Source organism: Perissodus microlepis, chromosome 12 (genome assembly GCF_051167445.1).
Source record: "Perissodus microlepis isolate ML-2025 ecotype Zambia chromosome 12, ASM5116744v1, whole genome shotgun sequence".
NCBI classification, from domain to species: Eukaryota; Metazoa; Chordata; class Actinopteri; order Cichliformes; family Cichlidae; genus Perissodus; species Perissodus microlepis.
In genome coordinates this window covers 3,478,961-3,500,005 of record NC_140472.1, presented here as the reverse complement: position 1 = coordinate 3,500,005, position 21,045 = coordinate 3,478,961, and the positions used below count along the sequence as shown (strand labels likewise).

The following is a 21,045-nucleotide window of genomic DNA, read 5'->3' as shown; positions in this document are numbered from 1 at the left end:
TTAATATAATTTATTTTGGGTGTGTGCTACTTTTATCGAGCCAAAAATAATGGCGCCTCATTTCACTCGCTAGCTTTTTAAAGCAGCACAGGCGCTTATATTATATCATCTGCCTACTCATTTGCTACCGAATTTAGCTGCCAGTGGCTTGAACCGTATAATTGTTTTTTAAAGAGTCATAATATAAACATTTTCCTACGCGCTCCAACAATATTATTGTAAAAAAAAAAACTAACAGCTGCTAGCTAGCAAAATCAAAAACTGCTAGCTAGCTTAAACACGTGTTTAAAACAAGTGCACAGCTGTCAACCACTACAAACTAAATAAGATTAAAAAAATTATCCCAGAAACCCCCCGCTGTATTTCAGTTTCGTAATAAACGGAAATATGGTGTTAGCTCTTAGATTTACAGCAGGAAAACTTACATTTAATTGACGAAAATACTTCTGTCCTCCCTCAGGTATCAGTCTAATTAACCGTCCGACGGAATCCAACAAGTGACAAATGGTGTCCGCCCTGCAGCATCCTGATTGGATAGTCAGTGCTGTCCGGGGCAGGGTATTGGTTTATTGATCCTGTCGATCAAAGGAGCTTGTAAAGAAAAGCGTCTGGACTTCTTTAAGGCTACGTTCACACTGCAGGTCTTAATGCTCAATTCCGATTTTTTGATCAAATCCGATTTTTTTGTCTGCTCGTTCACACTACAAATAAAATGCGACAGCAAACGCGCTCTAGTGTGAACGCTCAAAGCGGCCCGCATGCGCAAAAGAAGATGTCACACACAACGCGCTCTGTTTAGACCCAGAGCAAACAATATTGTTTGACTGATGGCCCTTAATTTAAAGACTTCGGATTTCACGTTTCCCAATTTTTGCTTTAAGTTATTTTGTTTTTTACATAATAATGTAGATAACCTAATAATTATCCTTATTGCTGTTTTAGAGAGGAGTGGTGCTTCAAAGGATAGTTGCAGATTTCTGTCAGAATCTGCAGATTATGCAGTACAAATAAAATGTTAACGTTTCTCCAACGTTGTCTTCCCAGCAGTTTTCACCAGATGGCCAGGAAGCGTTCGCGATGTCTTATCGGGCGCTGATAATTGGCGTCTGTCTTGTGTCAGTGACGTAAAAGAAGGATTTAATGCGACTTGACCGTTCAAACAGCAGTCGCTTTCTGAAACATCGGATATGTATCGGATTCAGTACCACATACGAAAGTGACCCAGATCGGATTTGAAAATATCGGATTTGTGTCGTTCACATTGTCATACCATGATCGGATATGGGTCGCATAGGGTCAAAAAAATCGGATTTGATGCGCTTTCGCCTGCAGTGTGAACGTAGCCTAAGTTGCTTGAAGACGTTTCACCTCTCATTCGAGAAGCTTCTTCAGTTCTAAGGTCAAATGGCAGAGCGTCCCAGATTTAAACCCAGTGGGGGTATCCCCCCCAAAGAGGGACAAAAGGACCCCCTTTGGGGGGGATACCCCCACTGGGTTTAAATCTTTTCTTAACAAGCTCCTTTGACTACGATGACCTGGATGACTGAGAACCTTCACAGACAGATCCTGTCGATCTTTTATTGAAAGGCGACATCATGCAGACAATTAGTCTCCCCCCCCCCCTAGTGGTTACTGTCTGCATACCTCACCTAAGTTGAATTAGAGAAACAATGCCGTTAATGTGATGCAATGAGCAAGTTAAGCTTTCATCTCATTTCGTTTCATCTCATCTCATCTAATCTCTAGTATCCAGAAGGGGACACTGAGAGGCAGACATCTTTCCAAAGTCAGACTTATACTCATTGGCTGTGAAAGCAGGAGCTGTCATCAAGGGTCGAAAAACCACCTTCTACTGCAACTACACTATGTTCAACAGGCAAAAATATCAGTAACCACACACAACACACACTAACAACAACAACAACAACAACAGCAAAAAGCCTATTTCAGCACATATGATGTAACCTACACCAAAGAAAAGGAAATACAGCTCAATACATTTCTCACAACCTTACAACAGTGTGTGAGACCAATAAAAGGAAATTCTCTGAGTTTTTCTCAGCTGTTTTTCAGGCTTGTTGTATTCTCTTAGAGAGGGAGCTGGGGAAATTCTATGGAAATAATACTGCATTACTTTTGCAGTATTTGTGCCAAGTTTGAGACATGCACAATTCATGTCTTTTTAATTTTTTAAAATTCTTTTTATCCGACATCAAAATGTCTTTATGTTATTCTTCTTCTTCTTATTATTATATTTTATAAAATAATGTTTATTTATTTATTTATTATTATTATGGTGTTTTTTGTTTTGTTTTTACAAAAGTCTACCTTGTAATTTCGTTAACAAAAAACCATTTCATTATTTCGTTAACTAAAATATTGTTGTTTCCATCTAGTTTTAGCTCTGAGTTTAGTTTTAGTCAACTTTTTTCAGATGGTAACACAATTTAATCTCTAAGTTAGAGAATGTGGGATCAAATTCTCACACTTCTACTGTTACCACAAACACCAGGATATTTGCATGCATTCTCTCACCCCATTCCTGTTTTCTTATTTTTCTTACTTGTTTTTCAACGTCACTTCTTATTTAAGGAAGGTTAACACTTTGTTGTAAACATCAAGAACCAGGAAATAAATAAATAAATAAACAAGCAAATAATAATAATAATAATAATAATAATAATAATAATAATAATAATAAACCAAAAATACCGGAGACAAATATAATAAATACTTTTTTGCGGCTAAACAGAACTGTCTTAAACTAGACATTTAATTTTAGATTTAAAATGCACATTAAAAGAAGGCGGCTAAGCAGTCTTAAATATATAAAAGCCCACAGAGGTTTAGGTTTTCAGGTCACTGGTCAGACATATTGGCAATTAGTCTTAAACTAAATTGAAATAATCCCAAAAATGCTCCCAGAGAGTGTGAGGTGATGACTTTGTGCTCACACAAATTATTCAGTGTTATAGAAAGTAGCAAGTTTGTCTGCTCCTTATATTTGCTGCTATAATCTTAAAGTAGATAATCACATAGACAGAAAAAAAAACAGACACACATCTTTACGTTTTAAAGGATGTGATGCCATCTATCGACGAATGTAGGAAACTGCAACATAGAAGAAAAGAAGTGACCTTCCCTCATGAATGTAAAAAACCAGCTCCCAGCATTTCCTCCGGTAGGCCAAACTGACAGCTGAATGAAGCAAATCTGACAGCAGGAATTCTCATAGTGTCTGTAATGTTGCAAACATTGCAAAGTAAATGAATGAATGAATAAATAAATGCAACATTCACAGTGCGTGCTGCATATTTACTCGCCTTTTCACTGTTTGCCTCTGAAAAAGAGGCTCAGCAAAATGTCAGCGTGAAAGAAGTGGTGCTTATAGCAGTAAGAGGGCTTTGTTATGTTTGTTTGTTATGTCCTAATTAGAGCAATTCGACCTCTGATGTGGGCTAATCCGTAATTGCTGGCCTTTTGAGAGGAAACTCTCCAACCCAGAGGAGTTTGAGGTACTTTTGGGTTTGTATTCACACTCAGGAGTTGTTATTACTTGATCTACTTTAATTAGATGCACTAAGCAAGCCACCTTCCCTTTTAGCTGTTCAAGAAGTCATAAGCAGAAACATATGGTGGATTGTGGTGTTGCCCAGAAAATAGTACAGATAAATCTTAGGAAAGCTTTCTGCCACGTCCCAGGTGTGGACAAATTGTTGGCATTTTCTCTGTATTGTTGTAAAGCCTTATCTTACAGTATAAAACGCCTCAAGGTGTCCGTTGTTGTGATTTGATGCTAAATACATAAAACTGAACTGAATTAATCTGCTAGACCTTAAATGCTGACACATAAATTGAGCAGAAGTGAATAGCGAGAATGTGTCAGGTGTGTTTTGAGTGTTTCTGTACTAGTGCAGATGCACATTTCTGTCTTTTAAATATGGTCAATATAATTTAATCAGCAGTTAATCCTTTTTTAAAGCCTCACTGGTATTTACCTCAGGTTTATTGCTTTCCTAACTATTACTGTCATTTCATTTCTGCATGTCTTCAAGACAAACTGGGATTTATTGTCAGTGTTTGTACAGTTCAAAAACACTTCATTGTTGATTTGGTGTCTTGCCACGTTGACTTTCGAGATGCGCCATTTGTACTGGAACTGGCCAGGCACCATTCGTGTTCCAGCACCCTGCAAATATGCCCACAAACTGGCTTTCCTGCCTGGCCAGTACCTACACACGGAGCCGCCCATCCAGCTCACAGACAAGCTCTTCTTCCTTTGAGTTATTTAAGCAAACTGCTGAGGTCACAGCAAAACAAGCTGCTTTTAACATTACTGGAAGACCAGAATTAATATACATACATATCTGAATTCAGCCTGCAAGAAGTTTCTTACTGTTAAAAGTGAGTTTTTCCTCCCCACTGTTGCCAAGTGCTTGCTCAATAGCGGTCATTTGATTGTTGGGGTAGGGTCATTACCTTACAATATAAAGCTCCTTGAGGTGACAGCTGTTCTGATTGGGCACTTTGTAAATAAAACTGAACTGAATTGAACTGCTATGAACTGGTCACCTGTCACAGGCTGTTTCACAAGAAGGTCAGGTGCGATAGGCTTCAACCACTCTCTGACGCTAGAAGGATCAGCAGGTAATAAATATGGATCCATTAAGTCCATGAGGCTTGGCATGTCAAAAAAGAAGGGGATCCAGGTGTATTCTGGCACAGCGTTGCATGCTGATTTGCTAGCATTCAACTCCCAGCAACTCTTAACAGCGTTGGCTGCAGATTTGCGCTAGAATGACGAGTAACTAATTTTTCACCAACTGAGAATGAATGTCAGGTCATGAACCTTTTTTTTGTAACTCTCCTTGAGTTATTTTTAAAAATGACTCGCGGAGTAAGCTGCTAATAGCAGCTGAGAGTAAAGGCCACGTTTGAAGAGCAGAACACAAACCCGAGAATCTCCGACTGATGTTTGTTCAGATGAATACAGGGAGTGCAGAATCATTAGGCAAGTTGTATTTTTGAGGAATAATTTTATTATTGAACAACAACCATGTTCTCAATGAACCCAAAAAACTCATTAATATCAAAGCTGAATGTTTTTGGAAGTAGTTTTTAGTTTGTTTTTAGTTTTAGCTATTTTAGGGGGATATCTGTGTGTGCAGGTGACTATTACTGTGCATAATTATTAGGCAACTTAACAAAAAACAAATATATACCCATTTCAATTATTTATTTTTACCAGTGAAACCAATATAACATCTCCACATTCACAAATATACATTTCTGACATTCAAAAACAAAACAAAAACAAATCAGCGACCAATATAGCCACCTTTCTTTGTAAGGACACTCAAAAGCCTGCCATCCATGGATTCTGTCAGTGTTTTGATCTGTTCACCATCAACATTGCGTGCAGCAGCAACCACAGCCTCCCAGACACTGTTCAGAGAGGTGTACTGTTTTCCCTCCTTGTAAATCTCACATTTGATGATGGACCACAGGTTCTCAATGGGGTTCAGATCAGGTGAACAAGGAGGCCATGTCATTAGTTTTTCTTCTTTTATACCCTTTCTTGCCAGCCACGCTGTGGAGTACTTGGACGCGTGTGATGGAGCATTGTCCTGCATGAAAATCATGTTTTTCTTGAAGGATGCAGACTTCTTCCTGTACCACTGCTTGAAGAAGGTGTCTTCCAGAAACTGGCAGTAGGACTGGGAGTTGAGCTTGACTCCATCCTCAACCCGAAAAGGCCCCACAAGCTCATCTTTGATGATACCAGCCCAAACCAGTACTCCACCTCCACCTTGCTGGCGTCTGAGTCGGACTGGAGCTCTCTGCCTTTACCAATCCAGCCACGGGCCCATCCATCTGGCCCATCCAGACTCACTCTCATTTCATCAGTCCATAAAACCTTAGAAAAACCAGTCTTGAGATATTTCTTGGCCCAGTCTTGACGTTTCAGCTTGTGTGTCTTGTTCAGTGGTGGTCGTCTTTCAGCCTTTCTTACCTTGGCCATGTCTCTGAGTATTGCACACCTTGTGCTTTTGGGCACTCCAGTGATGTTGCAGCTCTGAAATATGGCCAAACTGGTGGCAAGTGGCATCATGGCAGCTGCACGCTTGACTTTTCTCAGTTCATGGGCAGTTATTTTGCGCCTTGGTTTTTCCACACGCTTCTTGCAACCCTGTTGACTATTTTGAATGAAACGCTTGATTGTTCGATGATCACGCTTCAGAAGCTTTCCAATTTTGAGACTGCTGCATCCCTCTGCAAGATATCTCACTATTTGTGACTTTTCTGAGCCTGTCAAGTCCTTCTTTTGACCCATTTTGCCAAAGGAAAGGACGTTGCCTAATAATTATGCACACCTGATATAGGGTGTTGATGTCATTAGACCACACCCCTTCTCATTACAGAGATGCACATCACCTAATATGCTTAATTGGTAGTAGGCTTTCGAGCCTATACAGCTTGGAGTAAGACAACATGCATGAAGAGGATGATGTGGACAAAATACTCATTTGCCTAATAATTCTGCACTCCCTGTACATATCAAAGCAGTGATTTTACTTAACGGGCTTTTTAGGATGCTGCTGCAACTCCCTTTTCTTTCTTTGACTGAAATATGCTCTTAAATGCTTATTCTTGCTTTCTAGTAGTGACCTAGATTAGATCCAGATCACAACACACACTGTTAGTGAAGTTCTTTTAGCCATTAAAATCCTGCTCGCAGTGCTGATCAGTTTTTTATGTTTTGCTGTTTCAATTATTCAGATGTAAACGTAGACTGAGCGTAGCTGCTGTATTACTGAGATGACACCGAAACTCATATGCATCTAACGTAGCGGTGCTTACATGTGGGGCCTGCTCAGCAATAAGGACACTCTGTTGTTTGTTGGTAATTCTTTTGGCCTTATTTCTCAAACAAATGTGTTTTCCTGCTCTGCTCCTCGCTTACATTTTCTTGTCGTGATGAAATTACCCGCTTCTTGCCCGCTTTCTGCCCGATTGTCTCAATTTATTAAGGTCATGGTCACAAATCTTCAATTTGCTGCCAGGAAAACCAAGATAAACAATGTCTGACTGATGAAGAGGGACAATCTCCACCTGTCTGCCTTCAGCCATAATCTACATCTGAAGAACAGATGTTGAGCTGACTGGCTGATAGCATTATGCTTGTGCATTTCAGAGGCACAGGTGAATGCCAAGTGCAGTGCGCTTGGACGGGATCGGCGGGGTTACTTTTGGCAGCATGATTTTAAAAATAACTGGCGAGCCGGTGAAATTACAGGTTAAAGTGTAAAAACCTGCCGCCCAGATTTTTGGAGTGAAAGGAGCATGCTTTCTTAATGTTTTGGTTTCATTAAAGTTCTTACAGCACAGCTAGAAGGGATCCAGCAAAAGTCCCATGAGCTCACGTGGGGGTTTGTTTATCGGACAGAGTCTTAGTAATCTGACATCCAAACAGGCCATGGGGGGATTGTTGTCAGGATGAGAGTCACCTTCAAAGTCACCTTCCATAACTGGTGCAAATTATACATTTGCTTTTGCACTTTGAGCTGTTTTAATGTTGTATCCTGTTGCACCAGGTTTACTCTGGACCTAAATATACGTTCAGTTGTTGGAAGTGATGCAGATTTATCCATGCACATAGACTGATGCATGGATCCTTTATTGAAGAAAATAAATCACTTCTTATTTAAGGAAGGTTAACACTTTGTTGTAAACATCAAGAACCAGGAAATAAATAATAATAATAATAAACCAAAAATACCTGAGACAAACATAATAAATATTTTTTGTGGTTAAACAGAACTGTCTTTTACAAACTAGACATTTAATTTTAGATTTAAAATGCACATTAAAAAAAGACCAAAACCTCATTTGGAAATGGCTGTAAATGTTTCTTGTTGGATAGCGAACTGAGCAACTACAAAGTGACAAAAGAAATAAAAAAAATAAAAAATAAATAATAACCCCTCTCAGTGCAGGACCTTGAGAAGGGTTCAGAGAAACAGTGACACATTGACAGCATGCCTTGCATAAGGCGGAAACCCTGACATCTGCACTAATGTCCTAAGCACAAATGGGCCAAATTTCCCTGACAGCAAGAGGTCTAGCAGAAACTGCCAGTGGTCACTGGCAATAATCTGGTGTGACAATCATTCCTGACCTGTCACTCAGGTAATGGTGAGTAAAAGGCCAAGGCTGCGGTGGTCTGCACTAGGCATGAAAGTGGTTGTGGGGAGGGGACAACTATGACAGCACAGGCCCCTGCACAGCCAGCGGGGACAAACACACCACAGCTGCTCCTGCTGCCCGGACGGTGATGCAAGCGGCCAAAAGTCCTGAGAAGCCTTCCCACATCCCCCCAGTGTCTCCCAGCGTCATCAGCATTGCTGGATTTTCTCTTTTGATTTGTCTTTAGTGCGGATGCTTTTCTCGGAGCCATGGCAACCAAGAAAAGCATCAGCACAAAAGCACACTGGGAGAAAATGTACCTTTTGTTAAGTGGTTTTGCATTTTGAGTGTCTAATGTGTCCTACTATTAGAAAACATGTTTTTTTTGCACTGGAAGAATGCCCTTAAGTTCATTTCCTGTTTCTTTTTCAGATTTAAGAGACATGTGGGGATGTCTGTCATGCAAAATTTACTGCAGGTTTTTTTCTCCCTCCATGAAAGACTGGATCGTTAAGAGCTTTAAAATAAGCAGCTGGGTTTCAAGTCAGCTCTTTCTGACAGCAATATTGTTTAGAAGAAAGTAAAGTTGCATCGTTTTCCAAATACGAACTCAAACATATTCTGTTCATAACATTTGTACATCACGTCTTTTTGAGGGGGAGCCCTGTGGCTAGATGCACCAACCACTATTAAACCACTAATAACGGTTTTTCACGCTCTACCCTCTCTCAACCCACCGCGAAACCACTTCTGTAGGCTTATGTCCATATGCGTGAAGTTCTTAGGCAGTCTCTGCGTCCTAGCACATGCGTCACATTGATAGGTGCGGTTTGCGCATCGCAACTCCCCAAAGAGGCAAGTCCATATTTGTCGAGGTGATGCACTGAGCAGCAGGCATTTCTGGAGTAGCTATATTTAGATTCTGCAACTTTTTTTCTGCTCCCTTCCTGATTGATCATTTTGGAGAAGTTATATTTCCCTATAGGAATGTACCACGTGTCCGCATAGCACTTCTTGAGACGAATCATTGATAAACAGAAGCCAGTTAAGAACCCTGCTGAGTTGCTGGCAGCTCCGATGTGGTGCAGCTGCAACACACTCGACGTAAAACCGCTGGATAGGAACCGACAGCAGGGTACACACATCCAAATATGCGCGTAACTGGAGTGCTCTGGCGAGGCCACCCTTGCACCCCTATCCGGATAACATTGTCGTGATGTTCAATATTTCGGGGATTGAGCCCACTTTTAACAAGAAGGAGGACAATTCCGAAGTTATCAATGGCTCTCTGCAGCTTCTCCTCGTCACCATCAGCCCCACAGCCATGTGGAACGAGTCGTGCGGGGAGCAGCTTCTGGATTTCACTCGCCCGGAGAAGATCGTTATCGGGGTGATGCTGGCGATCATCACGGCGGTCACAGTGATGGGAAACACGCTGGTGGTGATCGCGGTGTGCGTGGTGAAGAAACTGAGACAGCCTTCAAACTATCTGCTGGTGTCTTTGGCGGTGGCTGACCTGTCAGTGGCCATAGTAGTTATGCCGTTCGTGATCGTGACAGATCTCACCGGGGGCAAGTGGCTTTTTGGGGAGGTGTTCTGCAACATCTTCATCGGCATGGATGTAATGTGCTGCACTGCCTCCATCATGACCCTGTGTGTGATCAGCGTGGATAGGTAAGTTTCCAAAAGTTTTCAAAGCACCGTATCAGAGCTGCCTTCGTTACTGCTTTGATGACTTTCGCTATGCGCAGGTACCAAAATTACGCACGCAGCGCGCAGCGCGTTAACTGAAGCCAGGAACAGATCAAGCAGCAAATTAAGTAATGATCCGCAAGCGGAGCGAATGAAATAACTGTTGTTCTGTGAGACATTCACACGCATTTGCGTAGTTATTTGTGCGGTTGAAGCCACTGGAGCAGAAGATGAGTTCATAGACTGTGAATGATGTACAGCAGGTTTTATTCATTTGCTTGACCGGACCACGGCAGCAGCATTTCCTGTATGCTTTGAGGATCAGCACCCATTGACCTTACAGAGACTATTTCCTTTATAGATGACTTACCAATATCCTGCAGGTCTGCTCCAGTTCATGTAGGTTGCCCCTTCTCACTGTTAGTCTTAACAACAATAACAAAGCAGCGGGGGAAATTCCCTTTAAGTGCATGCGGCAGTACACAGTGCAAATTTCATATTAGAAATCTGAACTGGGTTTTTTTTGTCACACAAAACACACAAATATGTTCTTTCAAATTTATTTTTTGCCCATTTTCTATTTGTCCCTATTCATGAAACTGAATTTCCAGTTAATTGCTTTACATTCCACTTTCAAAATGGGGAATGTAAGACCCGAGCTCTCATCCCCACACACCAAAATCCCACTGCGCATCTCAGGTATTGGAGTGACTGCTCACAAAACCTGAGCTAACTCTGCTAGTAGAGAGAAATGAGAATTTTCCACTGCTCTCAATACAATCCACACTGTGATAAACATCAGGTGATTGGTGTAACTGATCTGCCTCTGTAACCATAATGAAGGAAGAAGCTCATGGTTGTATTGATTAACTGATTATTTCCCTTGACTTTCCAATCAGATGTTATTACCTCAGGCTATTATGCTCAGAATTACGCATGTTTCCTGTGTGTGAATGAGTGAAGCATGTGGGGCTTAAGTACACTTGATAAGCTAATGATATTATGGGAGGAACTGGCTCACAGATATCACACTGTGATACTGTGATTGCACCAGTCAGCTGTAGTAAAGCTGACAGAAGTATGAATGTGTTTTGGGTTGGTTGATGAGTTTGGATAGAGGCTGAGGGTTATGTTTGGCCACTCAAATCCCATTTAGGGCTTGTGGAGGCCCCCTATGGAACCACGTGGAACCAATAACATGTAATATTGCTCAAAAGTTTGAAGCCACTTTAAATAGTTCTTATTTTTGAAAAAAAAAAAAGAACTATTGAATGGATCAAGGCATTCCAGTTTCTTTTTGAAATGTAAGTTCTAAAAAAATGTAGGCCTTTGCCAAAAACCTAAAAATTTGATGCAAGATTGCATCCAGTGGTGTAAAGTACTCCCCTGACAGAACTGCCAACCTGCACAGCTGAGCAACAAGAGACGTAAAGCATATCTCTGGTTTAAGAAACAGATGCCTCATAGATTCTCAGAGGCCTCTCTTGGATGCTAAGTTTGACTGCAGAGCAGTGAAAACTGGAAAACAAAAAAAAAAGTGCCACAAAGAGGAAATATTTCAAACATGTCAAAGAACACGGATATGGGACAGGTGGTGAATGGAGGTTTCAGTTTTTAGACCAGGAAGAAGAACATCTGTGAGATGCAGAACCAATGAAAGGTTTGTTGGAGGTGCTTGATGGGATTTGTCATGTCCGCTGGAAAAAATGGGATGCCTTGGTGGCACATATTTTCTCCATTACTTTGCCATACTCTACGAACATGGCCCGATAAGAGCCGATCTCTCCCAACAGTACAACAGTACGCTCGTGCAAAGCACAGCTCTAAATATGAAGAACGTTTGGTGCATATGAACTGCTCAGGAAACCAATTCAGCAAGTAGGAGGTACATCAGGAAGCATGGGGTTAATGTCTCTAGATGACCTCAATGAAGACAGAATGCCAAATGTCTGCTGGACTGTGGTTTCTGCAAATGGAATGGAAATCCTTTGAAAAAAGCAAAATTTGAAGGACAAAAAAGAATGGTATTAGAAATCATAACTGCCTTTTACAAATCATTTAATGACTAAAAGTATGATTAAGAAATTTTCTGTGTGAATCCAAACTTGTACACCACACAAGCTGAACTCGTCGGAGCCAGTCTGAAAAGGATCAGAGAGACTGTGGCTAAAAGGCTTTGCTGATCTTAGCCACTTGCTGTGATTATAAATGTGGCATGCTCATACTATACACTCAAAAAGGACAGCTGGAGCCACCTTTGAGCAAGCGTGTGTGTAAAAACACAGCGTCTAATTGAATCGGTAGCCGTGAAATCAAAACCAAGTCACAGAGCCACCAAGACTGCTTTCTGCATCTGTCTGACCTTCCCCAAGCAAACGACTGAAAGAGAATTTCAGCTGACATTGTATCAGTTTAGGTTTGTTTTCATCCCTAACACCAGCTCTACAGGCAGTTCCCCCAAAGTGTTTGTGTCGATCTCCATGAAAACAGAGTCAGTTTAATTAAACAATGCAGTGTGTGTTGGGCATATGATTCACAACAGGAAGTGTAGAGATCACTCATTAGGATGAGACTTACCAATTAGACGCATGATTAGCTGTAATTAAGGGTCTCTCGCAGTCGTCTCAGAGTCCCAAGGACATGCTTTCTAAAAAAAAGAGAAGCTCAAGAGCAGTGCTGCAAATTGACCAGATGTGTCTGCAGCGATTATATGCTCCCTGAAGCCTAGGTGTTCCACAACAGAGAGGACTATTGATTTTCTCTCAGAGCTCATTTAGATTTAAAGGGGAGAACGTGCAATGTATATGCCAACATAGAAGGACAGTCTCTAGTGTAAGTGGTTGATTCATTTATGATCCTGGATTTGACAGAGTTTGACAGTGGTGTTTCAGTGTGATCGCTGTCATCCTGGTGGAAAACAGTATCTCCGTAAGGTCTTATCATTCATCCTGTTAGAAACGTGGCACAGGAATGAAGCTGGGCTGAAAGAAGAATCAGACAGTCCTTGAAGCAAACGTAATGTCACGTATAAAACAAAAGTGTGTCCCTTTAATAATTCTTAGCCTGATCAAAGGCCCATGCTATTGTATTTTTAGTCAGTAAGGCAATTTACTGGTGCACATTCATAAAGAAATATGTAATTAACTAAACTACCAGCCAGCAAATTAAGCCTCGGTCTAACTCTAAGGTCTCAGTCTCTTACCTCTGCAATTTGTGCCTTCTAAAAATGACTTGACAGATTGAGACTTGAGCAGGAAGCATTTCCTGTTTCAGCGAAGAAGGGAGAGAAAACTCACTGTGACTTCAAAGGGTTTCAGTCTTCTCACATTAGCACAACAACATCATGGTGTTAATAAAATGACCAGATAGGAACTTTGTGTGTTTCTCATCTAATCCAGCAAGTTAAAAAAAAAAAAAAAAAATCAAACTACTAGAAAAGTTTTAGCAGGAAACAATCTGGCAATCAGAATTGCAGTTTCAAGGCAGAGGGCCAGTAAGAGACAAATAAGGGTTATTTTGAGTTGTGGCTCATGCAAAGCTACGTTAACAGAGTCCAATAACAAAAATAGAGAGCTGGAAACGAGCACAATAAAACTACATCCATGATGTGTCACTTCAAATAATTAGCTCTGATCTTCTTTGTTTTTTCTTTGCTATTTTTCTCCTTTGAGTCTCTGCTTCACCACAAGTGACTTATGTTTAGATAAAACTCATTTACATTTCTTCAGGTACATCAGTTCAACTGCTCGCTAGTACAAATATTTAATCAGCCAATCACACGGCAGCAACTCAGTTCATTTAGGCATGTAGATGCAAGTCGACCACATCTACATACCACTTTGACGATCAAATTGAGCATCAGAATGGGGAAAAATGATGATTTAATTACTTTAAATGTGGCATGGCTGTTGGGGCCACACGGCCAGAAACTGCTGAGCTGTTTGGATTTTTCACATCTTACAGAGAATCTGAGAAAGAAAATCAAACATCCAGTGAGCATCAGTTCTCAAGGCAAAAACACCTTCTATGATGTCAGATATCAGAGGAGAGGTCAGACTGCTTTGAGCTGATAGGAAGGTAATAGTAACTTAAATAACTAATAGTGACAAACAAGATATGCAGAAGAGCATCTCTGAATGCACAGCACGTCAAACTGTGATGGGCTACAGCAGCAGAAGACCACACCGGGTGCCACTCCTCTGAGTTAAGAACAGGAAACTGAGGCTATAATTCACACAGACCCAGCAAAATACAACAACAGAAGATTGGAAAAACGTCATCATAAACAACATGAAAGCATGGATCCATCCTGCCTTGTATCAACAGTTCAGGCTGCTGGTGGTGCAACAGTGTGGGGATATTTTCTTGGCACACTTTGAGTTCCCTCCCTCCCCCCTCATCCTTTCATGACCACAGTGTACTCATGATGATGGTTAACACATGTCCAGCAGGATAACAACATGTCACAAAGCTCAAATCATTTCAGAGCAGTTTCTTGAACACAGCAGTGAGTTCGCTGTACTCAAATGTCCTCAACAGTCACCAGATATCAATCCAGCAGAGCATCTTTGGGATGTGGTGGAACAGGAGGTTCACATCATGTATGTGAATCTGACAAATCTGCAGCAACTGTGTGACGATGTCACTATGGACCAAAATCTCACAGGAATGTTTCCTGTGTCTTGTTCAGGCTGTGCCACAAATAATGAAGGCAGTTCTGAAACTGAAAGCTGTCCAACCCAGTACTATCAAGGTGTAACTAATACATGAACTGGTGAGTGTATTTGATTAGTGCCACCACGAGGAGTCATGTTTTAGAGACTCTGGTGAATCAGGTATGTGGTACAATCCTTTAGCAGCAACTATATACAACAGTGTAATAAAACATATTGATATTTGGTGCTAAAGTAACAATAATTGTGTGTATATTGCTCTATCAATATCAAAACCCTCATTATTCCATTGACTGCACTGAATTACTATAATTTAATTAAGAAATTATTATTAAACTTTCTAGAAAGATTTGACTTTCATTTAAAAAAAGCACCGTCCTATGTTAATATTTCTGTTCTAAATATGTATATTATAAACAAACAACCTGCTGCTCTACTCCCAAAATACCCAGTAATATAAAAAGCTTCAGTTAGTTTGTACTGTTTGTGCAAATGGAGACTTAGAGTTTCACTGTAAAAGCCCGTTAATCACCTCCAGCCTCTTTAAATGGAGATTCAGTAGTGCAAATCGAAGCTAACACACCAAAGCATGACCCAGTCACAGCAGAAGAGTCAGTCTCTTGATGTGTTGTGAAGTGAAGAAAAGTGAAGTTACATACCCAAGGCCTCCTGCCCGAACTAATGCAGGCCTGCTCCTTCATACAGCGTTCCAGCATGCACTTTCAGGAGCAGCCTTCATGCCCACTTCCCTAAAAAGTTAGTATCGCTTTAGGCTACATTCAGTTTTTACCTTCACTGAGAGTAATATGTTGTACGCTCAATAATTCAAAAGTCAAAGATGAATGATTTATTCACAACAGTGGGAAGCGAGGAAAGTCCTTTTTTCTGTATAGTTCCCCAGAAGTCTAAGAAAAGACGACTCTGAAGGAACGGAGGAGTGGGGCTTGTTAAATTTGCAAATCAAATGGCTTAACTGTCAGTGAACTTGTCTAAGACGGAGGGGGATGTAGGTCAAGAAAAAAAATATCACAGGAATGCAGCGAAGTAAACTTTTCCATCAAGGTTCAGTCTTAGTGCAACATAGGTGTGATCACACCTGTAAGCTCCTGCAGGGAGTGCGATGGAAGTATGTCAACCGGTTCTCCACAACTGATAATATTTTTTGTGAAGGAGGCGTGCACTTTTGTCCCAGGAGAGACTTTCTTTGCTTAGAGCAGCTGGGAAATGTCCACCTGCAGCACCACGCACAGATGACTTGACCTCTGTGATGTTTCCTGTGGTAATAAGCCACTTTCCTGGGCGCTATCCGCTCCCCGCTTGTTGGCCACCTCTCCAAAATCTGAAGGAACAGACATCTCAGACGAAGCCTGTGCAATCAGATCATGCCCATAAAGACTTGCTTAATAAGTAAAGAAAGTGTGTTTTGGGATTAAACAGGATGTCACAGTGAATTTTTAATTCCTGTGGACCCAACCAGGTTAGAGAAAGTGCTAAATTTGAGAGGTTTTAGAGACCACACGAGACCCACTTCCTGTTACAAACCTCTACAAACCTTTTACTCCGAGAAGAGAAACCACTCTTGTGTTTAAGAGGAAACAGTATTTACTTTTAAAATGCATCACTGTTCCTGCCCTGTAAACAAACACTTCTTCTTCTAAAGCAAACTGCTGTCAGTGAAAAACATTTCAGAGCAGCATTAAACAAAAATACTGGGAGCAGCATTTTTTCTTTTTTTTAGATCAAGTTAATCATTGATAAATCCTGCTTACACAACGCACCATAACCATCCTGTTTGATGGTCTGTTTGAGTTTTATTAGAGGGGCAAAGACAAATTGCACATTGATCATGTGACGGGTGAGGTGTGTGTGGGAACGGACCTGTAGGGGTTTAAAATAACTGAGAACAAAAAAAAAATCAAAGAGAAGAGAGTGAAATTATAAAAATGATCGCATTGTTGTATTGCTGTTTGCTATTTTTCAGCACATGATGCAGGCAAACATGATCATTATTCTTCTTGTTAGTTATATGCTTTCCACAGCATGTGTTTTAGCCTGTCTTCCTTCTCTCATGGCCTGTGAAAAGAGAGTTTTTCCTCCCCACTGCCGCCAAACTCCTTGCTCATAGGTGGTCATATGATTGTTGGGTTTCTCCGTATGTATTATTGTAGGGTCATAAAGCCCCTGTGGGACTGTTGTTGTGATTTGGAGCTGCATAAAACTGAATTGAATTATAGCTAAGTCAGGTCCAGTACGCGTCAGTGTCATGTGCATTCATAACATTTGGAAGTTACATTAATGAAGAGATTTCAGTTTGTTGATTGAGATTTGTCATTAAATGCACTTAAAAGGACTGATTTCAGCATTGTTTCAGGATTGATATGAATTCATAAATGAAGAAATTAAAACTCAAAACAGTGGTCCAATACGAGAATATAAGGGAGACTATTGCAGTGACAGTGTCTAATTTTACTGTATATACTGTTGAAAACTGCACAAGCCACAAATATGAAAAGATGTGAAACATGAGTGGTGGTTGAGGTTGAGGCAAACCTAACCTCAAAATCTGGGTCTTTACAATCTGCACGGTAGCGTGCGCTCTGTGCTTTACCCCGATCAATCAGATCAACCTGCAAGCAAACAAGCTTGTTAACAGAGAATGCCACTAAAAGAAAGTGACACAGATTATAGCAACCTGACCTCGTCACTGTCATCTGACAGTTTTTGTATATTCTTTGATTTTTGCATAATACATTTAGCACATTTAATACTATATGAATTAGTTAAGTATAGAAAATAAATTCAATCAAAAGTTTTTCTGGTCATGGGCCTTAACGCACATAGAAGTTTCAAATTCTCCGTTTGTGTTAATTTTCCCAGCATTTTTCAGCCCTTGTAACGTCATACTTACAGCAAATAGCCTCAGAACATTTAAGCTTTGTTAAAAAGTCCAACTCAGACCACTTTTATGTCAACTCCATGTGTCACAATCTAAAGCCAAACTCTTGTTTATGTTCTGTGCAAGTTTTTTGGAAAACCAAATCTAGGTCACAATATAGTTGTGACCTATATGATGGTTTGAACACATCATGCAGATTTAGTTGATACAGCAAGGTTTTTTTTTTTTTTTTTTTAAATCCCCTTAAAAATAACTTAGCATGCAAAAGGGATCACAGAAAGCTTCTGAATGATCTGCATAGCTTATTTCTTATTTTAGGTCTACATTTCAAAGTATGTATTTATTGCATAATTTGTCCTTATTTTTAATCAAATCTTTATGTAATTTTTATGTATTTCAAAGAGATCAGTACTGGAGTTTAGCTCATAAAGGCTGTGGTATGTGTCACGGTTTAGATTACATAAATAAAACGGGATAAATAAAAGACAGACATGTTCCACAGCCAGTGGATATTACTGAAATGTAAGATGGACTCGGTCAGGGCCAGTAAAAGTGGTTCCAGAAAAAAAAATCAAACACACATTGACTGAGGAATGACCACAGAGACACACATGGTGCAGAATCTTCTTACCCCTGTCCTGCAGCCTGCACGCTGACTCTTCTCGCTGGTGTGAACAAAATGTGTGGGCTGAGTGTAATTACAACTCTGTCAAATAACTGATACTCTGAAGTTGTTGACATGAAAGTTAAAAGGAACTTGTAAATTTGAAAAATCCTTCCAGTTCACAAATAACTCAAGAGCAATAAGCAAATGGGATCTATGTAAGAATGAACTAAATGTATGCTTAAATAGAAATAAAAAACATCAATTGAGGTCAATAATTTTCAGATTTTGATGTATGTTCTGTTGGCTACATGACTATGTTTTTATTGGAGTGAAACTACTAGGTTATAGCTAAGACACAGGAAAGTGCTGGAGTCTTTAAGATACCGATACCAGAGGTAAAGCAAAGCACAGAAATGTTTTTCATGTCCTCTAAGGTCAACCATATGGAAAATCGAATTTTGCAAAAAAAACCTATTTTATTGCTAAACTGATTAAATTAACAGATATTGTGGCATACTCGCTAAACAAAAGGAGCTAAATTATTCCCATTGCAAACTATGATTCATCTGAAACTGTGTGTGTGTGTCTTTGGGCAAGTGCTTCTTAAATGCCTGAAAAAGCACACGTGGAAGCTTTGTGATTTACTGTTGGGTAGCTTCGGTTAGAATAGTCCCAGAAACACGAATCAGACTTTGCCACATTTAAAAATGAATGACATGTTCTGAAAAAAAATTCAAACTGCCCTAAATAGTTTGTCTGAAGTCAATCTGGAGACTAAAGAAACACTTCGATTCAGGGAGAAAGTGGAACAAACCACTTAATAAAAGTTTTGTATCAACCTAAATACGTGCTCTGGATCTCAGAATTATGGGTTCCTTTCCAAAAGCTCATAACTTGTCCAAAGCTTCATTTCTTCAGTTCTTTATTCACTTTAACACCTACATTGAAAAAAACCTTCAATGCACGCGCTCTCATTCCTGTCTTTCATGAAAATGCTGCACGAGTTTGAAAAGCACAAAGATTCATGCTTCACGAACATGATCGCGTGATGTGTCTGTTTGATTTATTGTGTCGATTTGGAGGTTTTCTATGTTGGAGCCTCCTAATCAGTGAGCTTTAAAACCAGATTCGATCTCGACCACCGGCGTTAATACAAAGCAGCAGTGCAGGATGATAGATCGCTAACCAGACCACGGATAGAGATGTGAGTTTATTTTGCTATTCTTGGTCTGTCACCTTATTTACCCAGCAAACTCTGGGGACCGGATGCAGAAAAGGGCAAAGTGCTGAGTGAATTTAGTGTGGTATAAATCATGCTTTGTGTTATTTGGTATAACAAAGGTGGAGTCCATTACTCATCAAGGCCGAACAAACCACCAACAAGAATTTACTAAGCAGTGAGATAATGGGTTTCTTGTTGATGGAGCTGAGAGACTGCAAACACACACACACACACACACACACACTGTAGATTGCAGATAATATACTCAGGACATTTAGCATATTGTTGCTCTTGCAGAATAACTCAAGCTGACATTCAGTTCATTTGTGCACATGAACTGAATATTTATACGGTCCACTAAATGCAGCAGTATTAAAGATCCTACAAACAGTGATTGAGAAGTTATCTCTGATAATTCAGTGAGCAGTCGTGTGCATTACTCTGTGTATAGTATGTTGCATGTCTAAACGTACTGTCTGCATTGGAGCATATACTGTAACGCAGGGCTCTAGACTAACTTTTTGCCATGGGCGTACCGGTACGCCTAACTTTAAAAAGTTAGGCGTACCGGCACAAAAGTTAGGCGCACACAAATTTTATAATAATTTATATAATATAATGTGTTTTTCTGGATACACTGTGCTTTTTCAGCATTCAAAGATTGATGACACCGTGTCAGAGCACTGGCTATGAATTTCAGAAGGATCAGGCCTTAACTTAACAGAAAAGTTAGCAATAGTTCTTTTCCTATTACAGCTACATCCACTTCTGTCGTGCCTAGGCTGCTCACTAGGGCTGGGCATCATCACTGATTTCTATAATCCATTCGATTCCGGTTTTCAAAGTCCCGATTCGATTCAACTTAGCCTCAGACAGTCAGAAATATTATAATTCTGATCATTTATCAGTACTGACTTCATCAGAATTGTGAACATCACAGCAGATGCCTTTGTGTGAAAGTAACTGAGAATAAAACACAGAAAAACATGAAGGAGATTTTCCTGGTCTGGCTTTTTATAGCAGATAACCTTAAAAATATTCTACAATGTTCTGCATATAAAGTTTAAATTTCTTCAGTATTCAAAGGAGCTTGCAAAGAAAAGCGTCTGGACTTCTTTAAGTTACTTGAAGACGTTTCACCTCTCATCCGAGAAGCTTCTTCAGTTCTAAGGTCAAATGGTGGAGAGTCCCAGATATAAACCTAGTGGGAGTATCCCCCCACAGAGGGACAAAAGGACCCCCTGATGATCCTCTAATCGCCTGAGCCAAGGTGTGAAACTGGGTGTGGGTCCCAATCAGCCAGAGTTTCGGGTGTGTTCATTGTGAAACCTGGACTCTCCACCATTTGACCTTAGAACTGAAGAAGCTTCTCGGATGAGAGGTGAAACGTCTTCAAGTAACTTAAAGAAGTCCAGACGCTTTTCTTTGCAAGCTCCTTTGACTACGATGACCTGGATGACTGAGAACCTTCACAGACATATTCTTCAGTATTGAACAACAGAAAAAATAGGCTTTCTTGTCCGAGGTCATTTAAGTGAAAAAAAGAAAAGAAAAAGACAGCAGCCGACAGCGCTGTAAACAACGGTAGACTGGTGGGTAATAAGCGACTGAATAATACAGAAACCAGAGATTGGAGACGGGAAACTGTTCTTGAAGTACAGAGAGAGATAGAGAGAGAGCTAGCTGTGCATGAAGTGTGATTTTAATAGTCGTGGAAGCAAAACAGCAAAATTCATGACGACATTGATCAAATGTGAAGCACAGTTTG

General features: G+C 40.3%; 2 protein-coding genes across 3 annotated transcripts in view; one reads left to right on the top strand and one right to left on the bottom strand.

The window, feature by feature from the left end:
• The window catches only part of piwil2 (piwi-like RNA-mediated gene silencing 2), a 38,453-nt gene extending 37,943 nt beyond the window's left edge, over window positions 1-510 (bottom strand). For both annotated transcript variants that reach the window (XM_084946559.1, XM_084946560.1), the window contains exon 1: window positions 426-510. The gene's annotated coding sequence lies outside the window, so the exon portion shown is untranslated. The remainder of the gene's footprint in view (window positions 1-425) is intronic.
• Window positions 511-9,029: 8,519 nt separating this feature from the next.
• The window catches only part of htr7c (5-hydroxytryptamine (serotonin) receptor 7c), a 32,685-nt gene continuing 20,669 nt past the window's right edge, over window positions 9,030-21,045 (top strand). Inside the window, exon 1 of the mRNA XM_084946370.1 lies at window positions 9,030-9,861. Within this exon, the coding sequence (XP_084802496.1) occupies window positions 9,404-9,861 (458 nt within the window). The 5' untranslated portion in view covers window positions 9,030-9,403. The remainder of the gene's footprint in view (window positions 9,862-21,045) is intronic.